A 23800-nucleotide genomic window follows, 5' to 3' on the forward strand; every position below is an offset into this window, starting at 1 on the left:
TTCTCACATATCGAATGTACCTACCAACATAAGTGTTTTATCGGGCAGCACACGGTTTCATCGGTTATTAGCAGAATTCCCTGACATTTTAAACCCATCCAAATCAGGGCAGCATACTCATCAGCCAGAAGTGTATCATCACATTGAAACACATGGCCCACCTGTATTTTCCAAGCCTCGTCGTCTTTCTGCAGAGAGTGCTAAAAGCTGCTCGCAAAGAATTTGAATTCATGCTAGCACAGGGAACCATTCGCCCATCTAAAAGTCCATGGGCCAGTCCACTTCACATGGTTAAAAAGTCTAATGGTGACTGGCGGCCTTGTGGAGATTATCCTCGACTTAATGCCATCACAGTCCCTGACAGATATCCAGTCCCACATATCCAAGACTGTACCCATCTTTTTCATAGAACAAACATATTTTCTACCCTCGATCTTGCCAGAGCATATCATCAGATCCCAGTGCATGCTGAAGATGTGCCTAAGACCGCAGTGACTACACCATTTGGTCTCTTTGAGTACTTATATATGCCATTTGGCCTTCGCAATGCTGGCCAAACATTTCAGCGTTTCATACACCAAGTACTGTCTGGCCTCGATTTCTGCATTCCATATTTTGATGATATCCTGGTTGCATCTACAGATGCGGAAGAACATTTTAAACATCTGCGTCAGATTTTCACTCGCCTTAAAGATCATGGATTAAAACTAAATCCATCCAAATGTGTACTTGGTCAACCCTCAGTTTCCTTTCTTGGATGTCTTATTACCCAGAATGGAGTCAAACCTTTACCGGAAAGAGTCAAAGCAATTAACGACCTACCCCAGCCCGAAACCATCTCTGAACTGAAGCGTTTTCTAGCAATGTTAAATTTCTACCGACGCTTTCTGCCAAATGCCGCAAAAACACAAGCCTGCCTACATGAGTTTCTGAAGAATAGCAAAAAAAAAAAAAAAAAAAAACGATCAACGAGCTGTCCCTTGGACTGAATCTGCATCTGCAGCATTCGTGCAATGCAAACACGATCTGGCAAATGGCTGGCACTTTCTTATCACTCACCTAGTGATCAGCTCTCTATAATGGTAGATGCATCTGACACGGCCATAGGAGCAGTGCTTCAAGCCCATACCACTAAAGGACTTTCCCCAATGGCATTCTTTTCCAGAAAACTTACTACTGCAGAAAGGAAATACAGCACATATGACAGAGAGCTACTTGCTGTGTACTGTGCTGTTAAATACTTCCGGCACAACTTGAAAGGACACGACTTCATCATTTTCACCGATCATCGACCATTAACCTTCGCTTTTAGAAAAAACTCTGACTCATGTTCTCCTCGTCAGCTTCGACATCTGGATTTCATCGCCCAGTTTAGTACAGATATCAGATATGTCTCTGGTACTGATAATTGTGTCGCTGATGCCTTGTCTCGGGTAAACAATATCAACCTCACTACCCCAGATTTCTCTGAAATTGCAAAAGCTCAATTGCATGATGAGGAACTCAAGAACCTAATCTCAAATCCACAAACCTCCCTTCAGTTACAACCGCTGCACATTGATCCAACGCTTAAAATTTACTGTGACATAAAGAACAATAGAATACGTCCCTATATTCCAGTCAATTTTAGACGTGAAGTGTTTAATGCCTTGCACAATTTGGCACCAAAAAGCTGATCGGACCAAAAAGCCTGGAATCCGTGCCACCAAAAAGCTGATCGCAGACAGATTTGTCTGGCCCGCAATGAATCAAGACATCACAGAATGGACTCGTTCATGTATTAGATGTCAACGGTGTAAAGTATCCCGTCACACTCACAGCCCCATTCAACAATTTAACCTTCCAGCAAGACGCTTTGATCATGTGCACTTGGACTTGGTTGGCCCATTGCCTCCTTCAAATGGTCACACTTACCTCCTCACTTGTATTGATCGGTACACAAGATGGCCTGAAGCCATTCCTATTGAAAATATATCCGCTGAAACTGTAGCTCGAGCATTCATCTCCCAGTGGCTTTCAAGATTTGGCATGCCTACCACCATCACTACTGACCAAGGCCGACAATTTCAATGTCACTTGTTCGCATCCCTCACCTCTCTTCTTGGCATTCGCCATATTCGCACAACACCATACCATCCATCTGGAAATGGGATGGTGGAACGCTTTCACCGATCTCTCAAACAAGGTCTGAAGTGCCACAGTAGCACACACTGGACAGAAGCCTTACCCCTAGTCTTGCTTGGTCTTCGCACAGCATTCAAAGAAGACATTGGTAGCACTTGTGCTGAAATGTTATATGGTGCAACCCTCCGCCTGCCAGGTGAATTCTTTCACCCAGAATCTACTCCAGTTATCGACCCTCCAACATTCCTTCAACGTTTACGTGAGACCATGAGCAATATCTCGCCAACCCCAGCATCTTCGCATAACCAGCCAAGCTATTTTGTACATCCTGCGCTTGAGGCATCTTCGCACGTATTCGTGCGCAACGATGCAATTAAGCCAACTTTAACACCTTCATATGATGGTCCATTCAAAGTTGTCAAACGAACACCGAAACATTTCACCATCATCTGCAATGGCAAACAATCAGTGATTGGAATCGATCGTCTCAAACCAGCATTTCTAATGCAAGATCCAACAACTTCCTCATCAACATCACTCCCGGAAGAAAGCTTACATCCCGTAAAAGAGCAACCTAAAACTACCAGATCTGGAAGAAAGGTTAAATTTAACCCAAAGTACTTATAACGTACCGATGGTACTTGGGGGGGAGTACTGTGGCGTTCCGACAGATACTTCAACTTCTATTCATGAGATGGCGCCACGTGTAAAATCCAGTTCTTAATCGGAGCAGCAAAGCGACGTCATTACTCACTCAGACTTCTCGTCACACAACTGTACGCGAAGGTAGCATGAACTGTGTTCCGAGCTCTGTGTTGATCTCTTCAATGTAATTTAAATTGTAATTTAGTATTTAATATATTCTTTTGTTATAGGAGATTGTCTACTCTTATTTTCTTTAATTATATCATGCATTAAGCACACACGACCACCAAATATATATATATATATATATATATGAGACAGCATTTATTCATTAAAGAAAATAATAAAATAACTTTTTCTTGTCACTGTATGTCTACTCAGAAAACCAAATCACCCTTTTGATTGTCAAGAAAAATGTAAACAAACATTTCTGCACGACTGGTTGGAATGCGCAAAATTACAAAAAGGGTCTCTGCACAACTGAGTCAGACGTGCAGCTTTCCACTGTGGATCGGCTAATCGACGTCGGACGGTTACACAAAGCCTGTCATTTTTTTATTTTATTTGTTAAATTTCGAATCTCAAGGCCAATTTACACTAGCGGAACTTTGAGCCTAAGAAACGCAGGCGAATTTGAAGACTCGTTTGAGAGCTTTTAAACAGCAATTTTTTCGTATTATGAGGGAATATTTAACTCTTAAACTCTTGAATAATGTTATAAGTTAGGCTGTTTGTTTAAATGTGTACATATTCAGTTTCAGTTTAAAAAAAAGAGTAACATTTTCGCCATTTAGTGAAGCTAGCAACTTCCGCGTGCATTTCTTAGGCTCAAAGTTCCGCTAGTGTAAATGGGCCTTTACTCTTCAACAGTTCTGAAAATCTGTGCGAAATATATGTTGTATATTAAATCAGTATTTTAAAGACAGAATCGTTTTGAGATCATTATTGCAAAATTATTTTCTAAGAATGTAATTGCAGTGATCCTAACGTTTCGGGTGAACATTCTCGCCTTATCCTTCAACATTTAACCGAGAAACTTAAATTTCGATTTTGAAACTCTTTCGAGAAAATATTGGTTAAAGCATTTTAAGCAGGACCCTATTGAGGCAATCTAGGGCTCTAATATCAGATTGGCCCTACAGCCCCACAATCTCTCACAGTACAGTTTTCTTCTTTTTATAAGAGGAAAAATGGGATTATGAGGAAATGTAGGCTTAATTTTGGGGTCCTAGGCCTTATTCCTTAAGGACCTAGGCAGAAATCAGTTCCTGCGTCCAATAAACTTAATTCTCTCGGTCTTGCCAAACAAACTAAAGAAAAACTATATACAGTATACAAACTGAAGAAAAACTATATACAGTATACAAACTGAAGAAAAACTATATATAGTATACATCCAAGCTAGTTTCTATGTCTTATTATTACGTCAACTTCAACTCTCTTGATAGTAAGTGGAGCCCTATTTGAATATGATACTTACAATTTAGTAATTTTTTTAAATGCCTTAATAAGTATTTGACTTTCATATTCAATATTCATGAGTGAAAAACTGGTATTTTTTAATCAAATTTTGCTTTATACCAAGCTTTAAATTCATAGTAAATATTGCGTCTGAGAAAAAGGGATCAGAAATCAAATGTTATTAATTTTTTTCTGTTTGCATTAAGAAAGAAAGATCTGCTCAAAAATTATACGTATTTATTTTAATCTTTCAACGCAAATGCTATAACATGTTCTTTACTCTAATTTTTTTTGTTTTGTAATAATATGTTTCAAGTAATTTGAATAAATTACGGAATTAACATTTGGTTTCACAGATGACGCTATCATCGCATACAATGACGTCATCCATCTAAAAAGTTTCATTATTTTCCTTGGTTAAAGAGTTAAAGCACAGAATTTGTTATTGTGATAACTGGACGTCAAAAGCGTTTCAGTTTTCTGCAGTTAAGTAACGTGAGCTTTACACAGTGCATTGATTATAGGCATCTGGTTGTATTCTTATGTTCCTGTTCTCGTTTAGAAGTTCTCTGCATTGAAAAGTGCCAAATGCGACTAGGCTTATACAAGTTTCGAGCATGAAAGTAAAGGTTGGTTTTCGAACAAAATTTTATCTTATTTCGCTAACTGACAGAGTGTTTTATTAACATGCTGGCATACTGACGGGCGTATTAGTAAATTTCAAGAGTGTAGCTCTTAGCTAATCGTGATAGTTACGTTATCGTAACTCCGTTTGCAGCATTTATCTTACGGTAACTACACAGTCTTATTTATTTATTCTCATTAAATTTTTCACCATGTGGTGTTCTGCTAGTGATATGGCTGTTTCCTTTCCTGAAGCAAGGCTAAGTACTCAAGTCTGCCCACGCTGTAATGAAAATACAGTGGATTTGAGCTTATTGCCTTGTCACCACTCTTTCTGTAAGCTTTGTTTAATACAGCTAACTCACAGCCGAATGTGGAATTTTGCAGATTGTTTTATTTGTCCGAGTTGCCATAAAAAGGCATTTTTACCTAAAGATTGTGAGTTAGTATCACCCAATGCTTTGCTCAATACCATTCTAGGCATAGTCGATGATTTTAGTTCTCAGATGGATGATTCTGATGTATTGTGCACTTCATGTGATGAAGGTAACAAAATTGTAGCTAGATGTAAAGATTGCAATGAAGTTCTATGTGATAACTGTGTTAGAGCACATCAGAGGGTCCGACTGACAAAAGATCATATAATTGATACATTCCCTACAGATTGGTTGGACTATCAAATTGCACTTAACTCTTTAAACTATACTACCAAGACAATTAATTTCTGTGAACATCATCCCTCCAAAGTTTTAAGATTATATTGTGAACTATGTAGAGAGCCTATGTGTAATGATTGTACTATGGATGTTAAACATTCTGGTCATTCTATGAGTTATTTACAAGATGCTGTTGGAGATTGTCGTCAGACCACCTTAACAATTTTAGAAGAGGCAAAAAATAATTTGCGTACAATTGAGGAAAGCATACAAATGAATCAAAACATGGCAGATGATGTAGAATTGAAAGTTCAAAGTGTTGCAGCAGAAATTAGAACAACTGTCAGAAGACACATGTCTGTCCTTGAAGAGAGAGAAAGAGACTTACTACGCCAGCTTGAAAAAATACGTCAGGTGAAAGGCAGAGCTTTATTGATGCAAATTAAAGATTTGAAATCCTTGTTGAAAGATGTATCTGAAATGATAGAATTTATACAGTGTATTTTAGATACTGGTAGTGATATTGATATTTTAGAAGCCAAGGAAAAATGCTTACTGGAAATGAATGAACTAAGACAGCGCCGTAGTAACATGCAGCCTCGGGAAGATGACAACATAATATTTACACAGCCTGACAGTGCTCTTTTAAGTGCGATTAGCACTTTAGGATTTCTTAGTACATCTGGCTTTGGTCCAAATTCTGTTGCTGCTGGTGAAGGACTTCAGCAAGCTCTCTGTGGTCATCAATCTACATTTCTTGTACAAGTAAAAGATTATTTAGGAGAACTTCAAGTAGTAGGAGGAGATGCACTATGTGCTGGTGTTCAATCTCCAGATGGCAGTAACTGTAAAGCCCATGTTATAGATAGGCAGAATGGAACATATGCTGTTTGTTATATACCTGAAGTTGTTGGGAAGCATACTATTTCAGTACTTTTACGTGGTATGCACATACAGCAAAGTCCATTTCATGTGAATGTGCGAATGGGCCGAAATTATAGCCAAATAGGTAAGATGTTATTTTCTTTTGGAGGAGAGGGAGATGGAGAAGGAAAATTATGTCGTCCGTGGGGTGTTTGTACAGATAAGAGTGGTAATATCATTGTAGCTGATCGTAGCAATAATAGAGTACAAATTTTCAATCCAGATGGTACTTTTAAACTTAAATTTGGAGCACCTGGATCAAGACCTGGTCAGTTTGACCGACCTGCTGGTGTAACAACCGATCATTTAGGTCGTATAATTGTTGCTGATAAGGATAACCATCGTATCCAGATCTTTGATTCTGAAGGTAATTTTATTTTAAAGTTTGGAGAAAGGGGAAGCAAAAATGGGCAGTTTAATTATCCATGGGATGTTGCTGTTAATGCAGAAGGTCAAATTCTGGTATCTGACACAAGAAATCACAGGTTACAACTCTTTGCATCAGATGGAACATTTATTAATAAATATGGTTTTGATGGGGGTCTCTGGAAGCAGTTTGATTCTCCCCGTGGTGTAACCTTTACAGCAGATGGCCATATGGTGGTTACCGATTTTAATAATCATCGTATCCTTGTCGTACATCCTAACTTCCAGTCAGCAAGATTCCTAGGTCAAGAGGGTTCAAACAATGGTCATTTTCTGAGACCTCAAGGTGTTGCAGTAGATCCTGAAGGACATATTATTGTTGCAGATTCCAGAAATCATCGCATACAGATTTTTCATCCTAATGGTCATTTCCTTTGCAAGTTTGGAACACCAGGAACTGGACCAGGCCAGATGGATAGACCATCTGGTGTTTGCATTTCTCCTGAGGGCTATATCATAATAGTAGATTTTGGTAACAATCGAGTTCAAGTGTTTTGATTATCTATTTTATTAAACTTTGACACACTGACCTCTGTAGCATAATTTAGCTCAGGGAATTCTGAAGTCTTCAAGGCACGAAAATGTTTTAGAGGTGCTTATTTGCATCAGTTCCTTTTTTAAATTTTATTTTAATGTCATGTGTGATAAAGTTTTGTACCTCACTACTGTCATTTTATGACAATTTTCTTCTACCTCAGAATGTAGAATCGTAAAAGATCTGCTTATTCATAGGTTCCTTGCAGTGCTGCATAGCAGTTACAGTTTGTTATTTTTTAAAGTTTTAGTTTGTTTCATGTTTTTAAATAACTACTGGCGTTTAGTAAATCGCCATATGTTTATGTTGACGATTTTCATTAAAATGAATATAATTCCTTAAATTACAAGATGTGTCATAAATGTGACAAAAAAACTATAAATGGTACATGTTCCTAAAGTTTAGCACTTAAAAGTGTGAAAAAGTGTTTTAAACTGTCTTTGTAACGAGATGTAGGGTAAATATTTTTATTTATGCTTATAGCACTGTAGCTCATGTAATATCCACTTGCTATTATAGATATATGAAAGTGGATAGAAAAAAAAAAAAAAAAAAAAAAAAAAAATAGATTGACCTGTCCAGCTTTGTACAAGTGAAAAGTAAGATTCCATGCATAATGTTGTATCATAAGACAGAATAATGTAGAAAACATCAGTGTTAAAGTTATGATGGTGTAATGTAATTCTGTTTTATATTATCATCAGTTGTTTTTAACTAATCAAATGAACCATTGACAAATCTTTGTTATGTATTACATTCAATTGCACAATCATGAAGTTGGCAACTTCTACAGTTTTTTCATATTTTTCAGAAAGACAGTTTCTGAAAGAAGCTGCTGTGACATGTTCATTAGAAATGTTCAAAAAATGTAATCTAATAGTTAAAATACTTTTCATTTTTGTCAAGTAGTTATAAAACATGGATTTTAGTGCAAACCTCTTTGAAATCATTTTTTGGTAAATATGCTTTAAATTTCAGTGGACATTTTTAAGGGTACAATTAAATTATTTAACATATTAGCCTTCTCTGATATTTAATGCTCTACTGCTGCCATATTAGATGTCTTAGTGTGGTCCAAATTTTGAAATGATTCACTAAATTCTGTTGGCATTTTTAATTTTGTGTTTAAAGTTATTTGATCATACTAATCTAAAAAATTTTTAATTTCATTTCATAGTAATGTTCTGTAAGCAGTGACTGGATTTTTCTGAAATTGTATATTTTTCAAAGTGTGCATAATTTTGCTGTGAAATGAGTTTCTCCTCAGGTTTGTTATGTTTTCTGTGCATTGCTGAAAAATGTAAGATTCTTTAATTTAAAATTTAAGCTTAAAACAAGTCTTGGAAAAAAAAAGCAATAAATAGCCATTAGTGCCTGTTTAAATTAATGCATATATGATTTATCTTTTAATACAGATTTTTTTTTACAAATAGTTATTGTATTTAGTTATCTAAAACAGTAAATATTATAAATTAAAAATATGTAAATTTTATTTTATTATTTGATGTGTTAGTTATGAACTGCAATTTGTGTAATTTTGATTATGTAACTTCTGGTAGATAAAGAAAGTGTATATAATTCTTGATTAGTTAAAGTCTAGTATGAAGTATATAATAATAATCCTGTGATAAGATGTCATTCAAACTGGAGGATTGTAATATTTTGCAGTCAATTTGTTCTTGGTAAGTAACATGTCTGCTCTTAATATTTATTTATATCTTAAATTTGTTATACTGCTTTATACTTTTATAATTTTATTTATTTTATACCTGAATGAAATATTTTTATCTAAATAGTATGAAAGGGAAATAATGTTTTTCAGGGTTATTATTATTATTATTATTTTTTTTTTTTTTTTGCTTTTATTAAGGGAATATTTCTAAACTTGTCTATTAGGATATTTCAATTATTCCTCCTCCTTCAGCTTCGTAAGTGTTACTTCTAAATGCGCTTTCCCAAATTAAAATATTTTAATTCTAAGCATCTCTCATAGGTGAAGAAATCAAGCTTTTTATATTGTAAACAGTGTTGCATTTATTAAAGAAACTGCCAATGTTATGATTTTTAAAGGACATTTTTTCAGCCATTGTTAAAACGGTTAATTCTATTAAATTTTACTCGAGTTCAATAAAATTTAAATGTTGGAGGTAGGTTTTATCAGTTGCCGACAATATTAATGATAAAATCTGCTGTGAGGTATGTGACTGTTGTCGGTAGCTTTCAAATCAGTTTTTTAAAAAAGAATTAACATTTTTACGAAAAAAAAAAAATGCAGATCTAATTCTCAACATGTCAGATAAGTATAAAATAAAGTACAAAGTCTGAAATCTAGATTGATCTAATAATATCTGAATCACCAGCCAAAAAAAAAATATTAAACAAAAAGAAATGTGCTGTAAATGTGATTCCTTTTCCCCCTCAATTGAGTTTCCTGCATGTCACATCGAAATACCTATTTGCTACGGAATTGCACTGTAGCCAATAACAATGCATTGATTGCATTCTATTGATGTTGGCCAGGATCACATTAGAACGTTGGGGGGGGCAGGGCCAGTGTTATATATTTACAGCTCCATGCAGTTTCTGCACTTCTGAAATTTAGCTGCTCGATACCTCCCTAAATTCTAAACATTCCATCATCCCTAAATTCTGCTGCCTCATGCCTCTCTTAAATTCTAACAATTCTGCCAGCTCTGTTTTTTTTTTTTTTTTTTTTTTTTTTTTTTTTTTTTTTTTTTTTTTTTGTGTTTGGTGCTTCTTTAAATTCAAAAACTTTTTGCTAGCTCTTAATTCTCCTGTCTTGTGTGTCACATCGGCTTTGAAATGCTGATCCTTTTGGGGGTTAGCAATCTTTTATCCAACATAAGCAATAAGTGAAGCTGTAATGATATGTCTACATCCAGAATTGTCAAAATTTCGACCATTCCAGATCTTGGACATTGTATTGTGTTAACTTTAATGTACAACATGCATATTTGCAAAAGGTGTAGAAAATTTCATTTAATAATTTGCAATTCTTTGTGTAACACCTCGGGTCTAAAAGTGATAAAACCTAATATGCTTCATCTGTAAAATGGGCTAAACATGCAAAATAATTTACTTATATAGAAATTAATTGGGTTAGTGAAGGAGTTATCTATTAAAACATTAAGCAAAATTTAATACATGCATTTATAAATTGAAAGTTTGTTTTTTAAATTTTTGATTTGTTTATCAATAAATTTAAAGCTATTTGTTATCATAAAAATAAGACCATTATCTAGTTTCTGAGTCTATTTTTTCCTCATAAAACTGTGCTGTGAATATTCTTTACTTTTTTATCTTTTTGAAAAGGTCTTTTTATGAACATTCTAAATATAAAAATAACTATTGAATACATAGTTATTTTCTCGGTCTGCATGTTTTATTGTTCTAGTATGCATATTTATGCTTTAAGTATATTTGGCACAAATGATAGATTTTAAGAATTAACTCTGTATACCATTGATATTATTCATCAAGCAAATATGGATATTTTACATTCAGCCTTCTGCTGTTTTGCATGTAAATTTTGAAATTTACAGATACAAATTTCTAGATTTGTGACCAAATTTCCATTACGAATCAAATGTGTAAATAGCTTTTGAATTTTAAATGAATGTTTAAAACTTGGTTACCTGTTTTTTAAAACATGAAAACTTTATTCAGGTAGGTAATATTTTATTGTACAATAGTGCCTTATATTCAATATTATTTATTCCATGATGGTGTGCATTGTGTAGACAGGTGTATTTCTGCTGAATTGATGTCTATTTCAAAATCTTAAAACATTTCAGACGTTATTGACACTCCATGTATTGGAAATGTTTGAAATTAATTTTGTACTTTTAGAAAGTGTTCGCATATAGTGTATTAAGTGTCATTCCGTTAAGTTATCTTTCTAGTCTTCCATTTCTAATGGAAGTTCTCAGCTGTTAATGACTTTCTGGCACATTTGCCTTTGAATTTTGGGTAGTTCTTGATTCTAAGAAATTATCTAAAAATGTTTAACTCTCCCTGTTGCTTTGAATGTAGCTTTAAATGTAGCTTATTCCCTATTGTGTTGGATGGTGCTAAAATAAATATAATACTGTCATTGAATAGATCTAACTTTGTTCATTTTAGCTTGATTGATATGTTGCTGCTTGGCTGCCTAGACTTTCTTTTTTTGAAGTTTGTTGATGGCTGTACAGATGTGAATCTTTTTTTGTTCATTCTTCTCATGAAGTATGTTAATTTCCAGCTTATTTATTAATTTTCATTGTGTATGCATAGATAATGTGCCTCAAAACAGAAATAAATTTAACACTATGTTTAATGTTTTAATGGTGTGATACTGCATTTGTGCATGGTCTATAATATTGGATGTTTCTGAGCCAGTGTACACATTTCATTATGTTGGGCATCACTGTTTGCTAAACTAGACTTTACCTAATCAAATAATGTGTTGAGCTATATGTCATATTTTTAAAAATCTAGTCTTGATACTTTTAAAGTATAGAGCTTTTATATTAAATTCTATTATTTGAAATATCATAAATGTTTGTCTTTTGAATTAATGTTAGTTATAATTGTAATAATGTCTTAAAAACTGAATTTTGATTCTTTCTAATGTTTTGTTCCTGTTGATTTCTGCACTCTATATATAATTAGTCATACTTAAGGGATTTAACTCTTTCGTTATTCAGCCCTTGAAAATCTTAGGCAAGATAATATTATGTGTGTATGTGAAAAGTGCCTTGTACACCCATATCTGTATTAGTTATGTTTATCAAGTTTCATCTATTCTGAAACAAGACTGCTTATTTTGTAAAGCTATCGCTTTATTTGCTTAAAATGTAATAGTTTCAGTATGTGAATTTCTAGTATGAGTATGTTCCAGGTTATATGATCTTACAGATGACTTTTCTTTTCTGAGTGTTAATAAATTACATAAATTATTTATATTCAAGGTTTAATATGAAACTGAAACAGCAAGCCAAAATATGTCATAATATTAAGTCTTCTGAAAATAAGTATGTTTAAAATATATTTTTTGAAGTTTTGGTTGCTTTAATGTGTCATGTTAGATTATTAGTGTATTATTAATATCTGCAATAGAGACAAAGCTAACTTGAAAGCAGAAAGAAAAACATGGGAATGGGCATCCATTAAGAAGTAAACTTTGTAAAAATATTGTAGACTGCTAAGCTAAAATATTGAGTGCTTTAAAAGTTTAAGTAAAATGTAGATAATTTGATCGTTAAAATATTGTTTTCTTTTCTTATAGGTATTTGTAAAATTATTTCATTTTATTTGATATACTATTCTAGTTAACATTTTTCTCTAAGGTGGAAAAGGACTTTCTGCTGAGACTTAAAAATTTTCTAGGTTAACAATGCACTATTATTAGAAAAAAATTTAAACTAGAAAAAGAAATCTTCAACAACACAGCAATGTCATGGAGAAAAAGTTAAAATTAATTATTGTATATGATAAATATCACAGGCATAAAAAGTTTTTGAAATTCATATACATAGATGTGCTGAGTTACCAACAACATTGGAGAACTTGTTGGAGTGCAACAGTGAACAGTTCACTAATGTGAATTTTTTGTTTGTATTGAAATGTCAAAGTTTGTTATACAATTTTATAGTATATTTAATGGGCAAAATGGAAAGGAGCATTGAATTTCGTTCCATTCTTTCTGGCTGTGAAAGGTACATAAATCTTTTTTTTTAAGTTGCCAGCTTTACATTAAAATCCATTTGATGACGTGAGAAGGTAGTCTGAGATAGCACATAGCAAATGACTGAATGACGTTTTGAATGAAACTTTGTTCCCATTGGAGTATTTTAAAATTATTCAGACTTAATCAAATATTTGGAAGTATCTCGGCATCATTTTTTCTCAATACTTTTTCTCTTCCATATTTTAAAAACTGGTGACTGCCTAGAATATCAAAAATCAAATTTCATCAAAACTAACTCTCCAGAACTATCAGTATTCAACACAATAATAATGCTAGCCACAAAATAGAAAATCCTGGAATCTTTCCTCTTGGCAAGAACAAAATTACATTTTCGGTTAATCTTTGGATTATGGTAACTTTTTGGCGACCAACCCTGCTACAGCAACCTGATAATTTTTGTTTGGACGCCATTTTGTTTTCACGAAGTAAAGGTTTTTTTTACTCAACATTTTTTTCCAACAATCTGCTAGCTGAATTACGCTTATGCTAGAACTTTTACGGAACAAAAGTGCTTAATTATGACGAAGATTAGGTAAGAAATTCGGAGGAAGTGCAGAATCGCTTACTGCTTGCCGCGTTTCTAAGAATTGCACATACACGGTATCATCCATGTACACGTTGACCTATTTTCACTTAAAAAAAATCCCAGAATTGCACAAAAATGGCATTGCGCACACTCTTGACTTTATCTATGTACACTGCTAAAGTCCTAGCTAGTAACCTTTATCGCCTTACCAAAATGTTGCCAAACTACCTGCTACCGTATTTCAAAGATTAGTCACATTTTCTAACAAACTATTCAAAATTTAAATCTACCTTAAAACCAAAATTTATTCCGAAGCAGTTAATAACACTAACCCCAGTAACAATTTATCGAATTTTTTTCACACAGTGAGGGAGCTTAAGATTATCCTCAGAATTTTTAAATTATCCTAATTAACTATTCATATTAAAAAAAAAAAGTGCTGAAATTGCAGTGAAGAAAATGTTGATTTTATTCCTAATCTTTGAAGAAATGAGTAAATTTGAAAATAATATTTAAACATGTGCCTTACTTGGATTTTTTTTCCTCTTGACACTGAGCTATCCCTAAGATAGAAACCTGCTTGTTCTCCATTCCCCTAAATCCATGCAGTTGCTACTTGGGAGAGGGACCACTAGAACTTCCTGTGTGCTTTACTTTTTGCTACTCTCCTTGTTATTTATTATTTTTTCAATAATAATAAATGTTGCATATATTTATTTAAGAAAATATATAGTACACATATTTAAAATTAAAGCATTTAAAATAGTAATAGTTTATGAAATATTCGAGAACGATAATGAATAGTGCAAAACGAAAATTTTCCATAAAATAAGAAAATTGTATGTAAAGTATACTGCAAAACAAAAATTTAAAGTACTAAAGAACAGCAAAAAAATGGTTCTGTAGTAAGAATTACGCTTTGTACTTCACTAGCACTAAAGTATTAATGAAATTGACCTGCACTCTGCATGTTTGCTTCACTACACATCTGCTTGGATTCCAAAGTTGTCTGAGGCAGTTGAATTGGTTTACATTGCATATATAGTAGTTTCCTTCGTGTTTTTTAATTATAATAGTCAATCAACTGTTTTACAGTAAATTGGCAAATAAGTAATTTTTTGATGGATTAAATGTAATATCAGTGTGATATGTCATATTTTACTTTATTATTCTGCCTTGTAAATACAGCTTTGACATTGTAATTGCCTGTTTACATTATATAAAACATATTCATTATATGTTGGTTCAATGTTCTGGTATTTTTTACTCATAAAATAATACTGTATGTATTCTGAGTGCATCTAATCTTTGGGAAATTCAAACAATATTTATTTGTAAATTTTATGTAGGGCTGAAATATTTTATCAACTATTTACTCATTAGCAACATCAAAGTTAGCCAAATGCTGGAAAAAGTGAGGATTTAAAACTTCTTCATATATATATGTGATGATTTTATGGATCAGCACAGAAATGACTAAACTTGGCATCACAGTCTGAGAGTTGTTTGGTGGAGTGAGATATAGCAAAATGATAACAGAAAAATTTAACTTTATAGCTACATATCTCTATTCAATTCAAATGGCCGATCATTATTCTTTTAGATGAAATTCTCCAAAATTACATATTCAGTAATGATTTAAACTTGATAAGATTAAATTTACTGTGTCATACTATTTAAAGAAAAGGAGACAGATATGAAGAGCAGGAGCAAAGTCTGATAGCAGCAGGAGGAGAAAGCAATCTGACGAAGAATGGCACAAACTCTGTATTTATACTAACTGTTACATAACATGCCAGAATGTTCTTAAAAATACTGGTCTAGGGGAAGATCCTAAAATTGTGGAAAGTTAATTATAGGACCATAATTTCAGTAATAATCTTATGAAATTTTTTATGTTAAAATATAATGCCAAAAAATTAAGTTTTGAACATTTTGAAATTTGTTGTGATTATTCAAAATGTGTAATGTGTGTGCAAAATTTTTACAACTATGATATTATATACAAAGCCTTTCCCGAATAAATCTAATTATGTGGACTCTAAAATGCAGACTTTTGGACTGAACATTTTTAATAGGACTCTAAAATATTATCAGTTTATATTTTGCAATTATGTAAGTAATTATTTGGTCGGAATTTCAGGATTTGATATTTCTTTGCTAATACTTTCTCTCACCTAGCTCTTTTCTTCTTGAAGGTGGGGAAAATATAAAATATCTAATACGTAAAATATCAAATCTTGCTTTCAAATAATAAATTAATAGCCTTTTAAATTCCGTTTCATTCTAAAAATAACAGCAATAAATTTTTCTCCCTGCAGTTCTGATGTGCACTTACCGATGAAATATGAACCCAAAATCCTGTACACGAATCTTGTCGTGGTCTGAAATGGAATTCAGTACAAAAAGAGTAATTATGTCAACTCTCTCTTCTGTTTGCTCATCTCTTCTGCTGCTTTCCGCTGTGACGCTTGCTATGCAAAGTTTACTTTCCTAAATTCGTCCATTATTTGTTCCCCCCCCCACACAGTACGAAAAGTAATTTTTCTTCAATAAGTCTTTAGAAAGTGCATAACCAATTGAAAAAAAAAAAAAAATATTGTACGGTGTTCCCTATAGTCTATCAGGTACATTGAAATATTTTATTTTTGTCATGTTTCTCCCTCCCTCACAAATATACGCATTTAGCAGGGGAAATGTAAGCTATTTTGATATTATTTCATATTTGACTTTGAATTGAATATTGTTTATCAGTCATTTGCTACAAGAGCTAGTTTATCTACTGATTTCATGTGTTTTTATGTTTAACAGTATAGTTCAATTAAATATGTTTAGATAAAATACCACTTTTGAAGGTAAAGAAATTTTGAAGCTCCCTCAAATGTCTTAAATGCATAAATTCATTCAAGAATACATGAATTGTCATAGGTTTACATTAGTATCTAATCAATGATACCATATCAGAATCAAGAAAATGGTTTAGTTTTATGTTCACAATATAAGGTTAATTATGAAGCTGAATCGATGCCAAAATGATTTGTCAAGAGATGCTATTTTATTGCAAATTCTTGGCATTACAGAAACTTTTATTGGTCTGTATTATGAGGCTTTTCCATAAAATATATGGCCCACCAGCGGCCGAGCGGTAAAGACGCTGAACACTGGTAGTTCGGTTCGAGGTTCGAATCCCGCGAACGAGTTGGCTGCATGGGCGTTTTCGTGGTTTTCCCCATGTTTAACGTGTATATGAGCCAGTTTCCCTTAGAAAGTCCTCCACGAAAGGCATCCCTCCCCTTAGGCGGATAGCCCTAGTGTGCTTTGCCATAATTAAATACACCACCACCACACCATAAAATATATACTAGTCTTTGTAAATAAATAGCTGCTATATTGGTGATATAAATTTAAGTGGTAAAATCAAAGCTCCTATAACAAAATTGTTTTAATATGTGTATTTTTTCTTAAAACATAAAACCGGTGATGTATGATTTGTTCATTGACCATGTGCACTTGCTTGTTGGAACATTTCCCTTAAACTAAGAATTATGTAAAAAATTTGGGTTTTAAATGAGAATGTAGTCCCATGACAAATAAATCCTAATACAATTTACATCTTCTTGGGTTTGTATATGTTAAAAAATAGAATGATGTTTAGATATTTTGGAAATCTGAAAAGTTCTTCAGTTCACCCCCTCCCCAATTTGGAATCAGTTTTTTGGTAAAATATTTTTTCTGTTATAAACAATTTTTTTTTCCCTTCTGAGTGTTTTGAAAAAAGTAAGGGGGAGATAGGTGCATAAGAAAGCATATGCAGGTGAAAAAAGGTACCAAAATAAAAAATAGAATAATTGTTTGGCTATTTTTCCTCTTAATGTCATTTTCCATTCTACTAATTTATTTTCTTTACCTGCAGGGAATGAAAAATATATTATTTGATATATTCATCATTTTAAAGTTCCATTTTCAGATTTCCTTCGTGGATACAGTGTTGTTTAAAGCCTGAAATACCACATTAAAATCTTGAATTTTCATCATTTGTCTTAAGGGAATCTCATGGTTAAATAAACTAAGTTGAACCTCATTTATGCATACTTGGTGACAAGACATGTTCATGTTAAATGTAGTTCACCTTATCAAGATGATGGACAGCACAGTAGTGTGCGATTGATGCAAGTTGATAAGTTTTTGTAGTTAAAATTTTGAGTAGATAATGGCTGTAACATAGCCATTGTTAGTAATATTATAATAAGTACTTACTAATAAAATTGTCCCATAGCTGGATAGCTATTTGGTTTTTGACTGTTTTTTAAAATATACATGCAAATACTCTGAAGCATAATTTCATGTATCGAATGAAATTCACTCTCTGATAATCTAGCCAATAATCTTGCAAGTTTCAATATTCTGCCCTTGCTGAAATAAACTCCCAAGGTTTTTAAAATGAAAAAAGAAAAAAAAAAAAAAAAAAAAACCATTGAATTTTAATCACTTAAGTGTACAATATCCCTCTCTTTATTGAAGTAATTGAAAAATAATTCTACATAAACTATGCTTAAAATAACAAGATGTCATGATGTGCAAGTAGAGTTTTGCTATTTCAGCACGCAATTTATCTAAGGTTGCAACATGAGTAATGAGAAGCAGCATTTCAGCCGATTATATTAATGAATGTGGGTGAGTAGGGCTGAGGTAATAGTGAACTTTTTTAAAGTAGTAAGATTTGGGTTCTTTATAATTAGAAACCACATTCTTTTAAAGCCTTCAGAAATATCATGCATAAATTATATCACATTTGATATATTTTTTAAGAAGGCCTATTTAATTTTTTGTTTACGTACATAAGAGTATAATACAGAAATTGAAAGGCCAGTATGTGCAAATTTATTTTGATTTTAGATTTCTTCTTATCATTCTAGTCCTGTAAAATGGTGAATAAACTAACTTTCAGTTTTTGAATTAAATGAATTGCCCAAGTTTTTAACTCTCGTATCAGAAATGTCTGAGGTTCAGTTCTATGTCCAGAAACATTTAGGTGCAAAACATTTAAAAATGTTTTCCTTCTTGTGTAATGTTGTATTTATGTTGTGCTTTATGTATATTTTCTGCTTATTTATTGGTGTAATTATAAAAACTAATCTATTAGTGACTTATTAAAAACATTAAATTACCATTTCCCTTACTGATTTAATGGTGCAATATTGATGCATGTGATTAGACTAGCTATTTTTGTTATAAAATAGCATACAGCTTTGAGCTTAATATCAGGTAGCAGTTTTTATATAGGGTGAAATTTAAAAAAACTCTTCAGTAATAGTTTTGTTTTGTGGAAATTTTCAGGACCTTAAAACTTCATCTTTTGACATGTTCTTGGCTTGTATGGTTTCAAGGAATTGTTAACATTTTATAGAATTAAATCTAATGCAGTTTTTTTATATAGTTTTTAATGTTTTCTTGTAAGATTGCATTGCACGAACAAAGTTAGCATTGAATACTTACCAGAAAAGATTTGAGTTCAGTTAATAAAAAGTTTTCTGTGAAAGATTAATTTTTAACTTGGGCTTTCATAAAATTGTACAACCTAAGATTTTGCTTTTCATTTTCTTTTATGATATAAAAAACACTAGATTGAAAATTTCATTTAGTATTGAATCATTTTCTCATTTGTTCTTTGACATAAATTTTAATTTTTTGTCATGTTTTAAATAACTATAAGTTACTATTTAGATGTTGTCATTTTTATTTTGTTAAGTGCTATATATTTTTATGATCATTTAATGATTCTGTTAAACTTGTTTGTAGAGTTTTTTAAGGTACTGCCCTAAATGAGTTTAGGGTATGAATTTATTAAAACCTTACGACTAAACTATAAAAACAAGTTATGGACTTTGAATGCTTCAATTTGTTTTGGGCTTTGAATTTTTGTATATTTTTAACTAAGATTTTATTTGTTTGTGGAACATAATGTATATCATATAATGTATACTATTTTGCATATTTTATGAAATGTACTTATGTGCATTTATTAACTTCATAGTTATAATTATAGCTTAATATTTCTAATTACGTATTCTTAGTGGTAACATGAGCTTAAATTCAGGTATTTGTATGACAAGAAATGCACATTCCTCCCATTTTAGTGAATAGCCTCAAGAGTGTCATTAGTCTTATATTTTTAAATAGTAATTGGAAGCCATTTATGTAATATTGCTATGACTTGTATATGTATTTGTGCATATAACCAGTTAATATTATGTCTTTATTGTTTAGCAAACTTTTAATGCATCTGAGCTTCCTAATTATGAATTTATGCTGAATATTACATTTTCTGTTTTTATTTATTAGTTGCTTGGTTTGTTTATTGTAATATTCTGATATTCCTTTAATTTTTTAGATTTATTACAAAGTCTTTTAGAGGCATAGAAATATATGGGGCAAAAAATAATTTTAAAGTACAGTACAAAGTTCGTAATCCGGATGTCCATTATCCAGAATGATCTATAATCCGAACCTCAAAGCCACAAACTTACGCATACGTGTAATACGTTTACCCATGTGCGTTTAATGCGTGCATCCGCTACACATGTACGTAAAGCCAGTAAAGCGTTTACACATGCACGCTTGCGATAGTGGAGAAAGTAACAGAGGTTATTGAAAACAAAAAAATTTAGATTGACAAGTTAGTCTGTATTCTCGACACGGCAATTACAGGATTTCAACAGTGGAACTTTGTAACTGAACAAGAAATTATGTCTGTTTATAGGAGAGAGAATTAAAGAGAAAGTATTAGCACAAAAAACGAAGCAACTTAAACAACTTGCATTGAAAGAAATGTTTAATAAAGTAAACAAATAAATATTAAGACTTTTTTGTAAATTTTGATACCCTTTAGATCATAATTGCTTTTATTTCATAAATTATGGTTTCATATTTTTAATTGTATAATTTCTGCATGCCATCTTACTAGATTTAAATTGATGATCTATAATCCGGGAAAACCTCTAATCCGGAATCGCCGAAGTCCCGACGAGTTCGGATTACGGACTTTGTACTGTATATTGTAATTGTTGTGGATTCATGCATTTGAGCATTAGATAGTTGAAGGCTATATATTTATTTTGTGCATCCACATTATATTTTTTAAATGCCATTGTGGCTGATATCTAAAAGTACAATATGTACTTGTCCTAATGTAATGTAACTTCACTTTGCAAAATATCTCATGCAGGGTTTTTTTATTTATTTATTATTCTATTGCATTTAACCCTGTTTAACCAAAAAAAAGTCTGGGTATTTGTTTATCTGTCATAAGTTTGTGTATTGGCTCAAAGGGTTATTTAGGTGTTTTATAAACTGTGATAATTCTTTGATTGCCAGAGACTGATTATTGACTTGTAAAACTAGATTTTCAGTCCTATAAATTTTTTTTTAACTGAACTAAGCCAAGGTGAGGCTAAAACTGCACCAATCAAAATGAATTTTAACTGTCAAATGTTCTGCCATTTGTAATGTATTTGTGGATTTCTTGCATTTCCTTCCATGTTTAATGTTTTTGTCTCCTGTGTTTGAGCCAAAGTGAAAATTTGGTTCTCTAACTGCCTGGTAAAGGAATTAAACTGATCTGACAAATACATCTTGATCACTGTGTACTGTATACGTATTTTGAATAGTATTCTGTGTATTTTCATATGCTGGAGTCATAAGTTTGAATTCTTGTGAAAGATCTGTTTTATTGTTTACATTGTAATGTAATCATGTATCCCAAGTATGTCAATATACTAGTACTTCATTTGAAGTGTTGTGAATTATGCGAGGAATTACCGAATTCTTTACTTGTGTGCTTTTGTTGTATGTAAAATATTAGGTGTTACTTGATCATCAGTCATATACTGGTTTTGAACCTATTATATATGTAAACAAGGCTTATAGCTTAATGTTCCTATGACTGTGAATTGTGAGTTTCTGAAAACTTAAATGTTTGTGAGTTATTGCTTTAAGTCATTCTCTCAGGGATTAAGTCATGGATAGAATGCAATGATAAATATGTGTGGAAGTTGTTTCATGAGTTTTCAAAATTCTTGTAAAATTTTGTTGTACTTGAAAATGCACTTATTTCTTATTAGAAAGTTGCACATAGCCTTCTGTTGATATGTCAGTCATGTTAATATTTATTTAAGAATTTTTATGCACTTTTTGTTTATTACTGATGGTCATCCTGATGATAATCTGAAGTTTTTTAAATGGCCAGTGGCTGTTTTTTCATCAAAATCAACCAGCTGCTTTTTCAAGTCTGATCTTTATAAGTATGAAATGTAATTAAGATATGCTGCTTTAAAAGTTGCATCAAATGTGATCAGTGTTTCTGATACCATTTTAGCTTGAACAGTGCCTGATATCCTATGCAAAAAATATTTTGTTTGTACATTGTATAATATATATGTATAATTTATTTTATATGTTTATTCAAGAACATTATTGATGACTGTAAAATATACTAAAGGAATTGGTATGAGAAGTGATAATGATCTTTATGTAATAACACTTTACCCACTGGCCTATAACCCACCAATAAAAATCTTATTTTTCTGAATTTCAAAACATATTACTTTAATTTTTATTTGAACGCTTTTCCATGGTTAAAGTACTAATCTTCCTAATGGTAACATATTGTGGGTTTTTGAATTTGTTATGAAGACTAATTCATATCACTAAACTGTTAACTTACCTGTTAAACATAATCAAAAATCTGAAATATATGTAAAACTGTATACTTAACAAATCTGATTTGTCGTTAAGCTCAAGCATTGTAGTTATTCAATACTGCTTATGCTGATGAAGGTAGTTTTTATACCAAGTAGTGAAATTTATTGATCACTGTATTTTGTATTCTCTTTGAAGGGAATATTTTTTCCTGGATAGAATAAAAAAATATTGCAATGCAGTTTACTCAGATTAATTTATGTATAATAGCTATTTTCTGTAACATGATTTTCCCCTTACTTCAGGATGTGGGGAAATGGACCTTATGAGGAATAAATGTTTCACCTGTCTTGATAGTGATTTATGTAGGTAGGCAGTTCCTAGGATTATAACGTCCAGCCTCCTTGCAGTAAAATAATTACTTAATGGTCACAGTTCCTATATAATTATCAAGTGTTTTAAAATTTGGCAGATGCTTTTTGCCTTTCTGCATGCAGTTGCAATAAGCCAGGTATATCTGTTAAAAGTGCTCTTGCTGGCATATTGATCTAGTATACAGGAAGTAATCTTCATATTTTAAGACAGCTTTTTTTTTTCTATTTATAAAGTATAAATAAGCAACAATTTTTTCTCTTTAATGTTTTAGTAGACTTTAATGGATGATTATGAACTGACTTTCTGCACTTTTGCAATGTACAAAAAGCTTTATTTCTGCCTGATATATTTTGCACAAAATTTTGCTCATAGTCTTGTTTGTGATATCCATTAACTTGGCTGAAAATGTTGAAACTAGAAAGTATTGAGTATCTATGTGAACTTTTATACCCATAAAACTGTCAGTGTATCAATTTATACTTATTATATTACTTTAGCATCTTGTCCAAATGCCCAGTCAACTTGTATATAATACATGTTTCTTGCTTACATGCTGTCCAATTACAGTCATGACTTAAGTTTATAATGCCCTTAAGAAACAAATGCTCTAGACATATTTATGTGCAATTTAACTCGTACTGTATGTTTTCATTAAAACTTTTGGAGTTAAAACCTATTTTGCATTTTGTATTTCAAAAAATTTTTAATTGCTAGAAATTTCATTCTTTGATGTACATGATTAAAGTACTGTGCCTGGCTTTAAATTTATTTTTATTTATTTTTTTTTTTTTTTCCAAGTTTTATTTTATTGGATTGGATTGGATTGCCATCAAAACAGTTTTAATCAAGCGTGCATCTTATAGAAATTATGTATTGAATTAGAAATAAAGGGCAAAATGTTTTAAAATTTATATTTTGTGATCTGATTGTTTTATTTGACTTTACAGCCTTTCACAAACATTTGTTGTTTTATTATGTTTCATGTTAGAAATTAGCAAACTCCTTTTAATAACTGTAAAGACTGTCACCTGATTTACTATCCCTTCTACCTTCTATCA

General features: G+C 32.0%; 1 protein-coding gene across 2 annotated transcripts; it reads left to right on the forward strand.

Moving 5' to 3' along the window:
* The first annotated feature begins 4620 nt into the window (after positions 1-4620).
* Positions 4621-23653, forward strand: LOC118198798 (E3 ubiquitin-protein ligase TRIM71-like). Of its 2 annotated transcripts, XR_004759851.2 has the most exons (3): positions 4621-4859; positions 11539-11640; positions 15992-23653. XR_004759851.2 is itself a non-coding variant. In XM_085808078.1 (2 exons), the coding sequence occupies exon 1, from the start codon at positions 5067-5069 to the stop codon at positions 7356-7358; it is 2292 nt and encodes a 763-aa protein (XP_085664204.1). In that variant the 5' UTR covers positions 4866-5066; the 3' UTR covers positions 7359-11640; positions 15992-23653. The 2 variants fall into 2 exon arrangements, 1 of the variants encoding a protein (XP_085664204.1); XM_085808078.1 differs by lacking the exon at positions 4621-4859 and having other exon boundaries at positions 4866-11640.
* Positions 23654-23800: the final 147 nt, after the last annotated feature.

The sequence above is a fragment of the Stegodyphus dumicola genome, chromosome X1 (genome assembly GCF_044657685.1).
Source record: "Stegodyphus dumicola isolate Sdum_Otavi_A_Nest chromosome X1, ASM4465768v1".
In the NCBI taxonomy this organism is placed as follows: Eukaryota; Metazoa; Arthropoda; class Arachnida; order Araneae; family Eresidae; genus Stegodyphus; species Stegodyphus dumicola.

Coding starts and splice junctions, on each gene's coding strand:
- LOC118198798 (XM_085808078.1), top strand. CDS start 5,067: ATGTGGTGTTCTGCTAGTGATATGGCTGTTTCCTTTCCTGAAGCAAGG.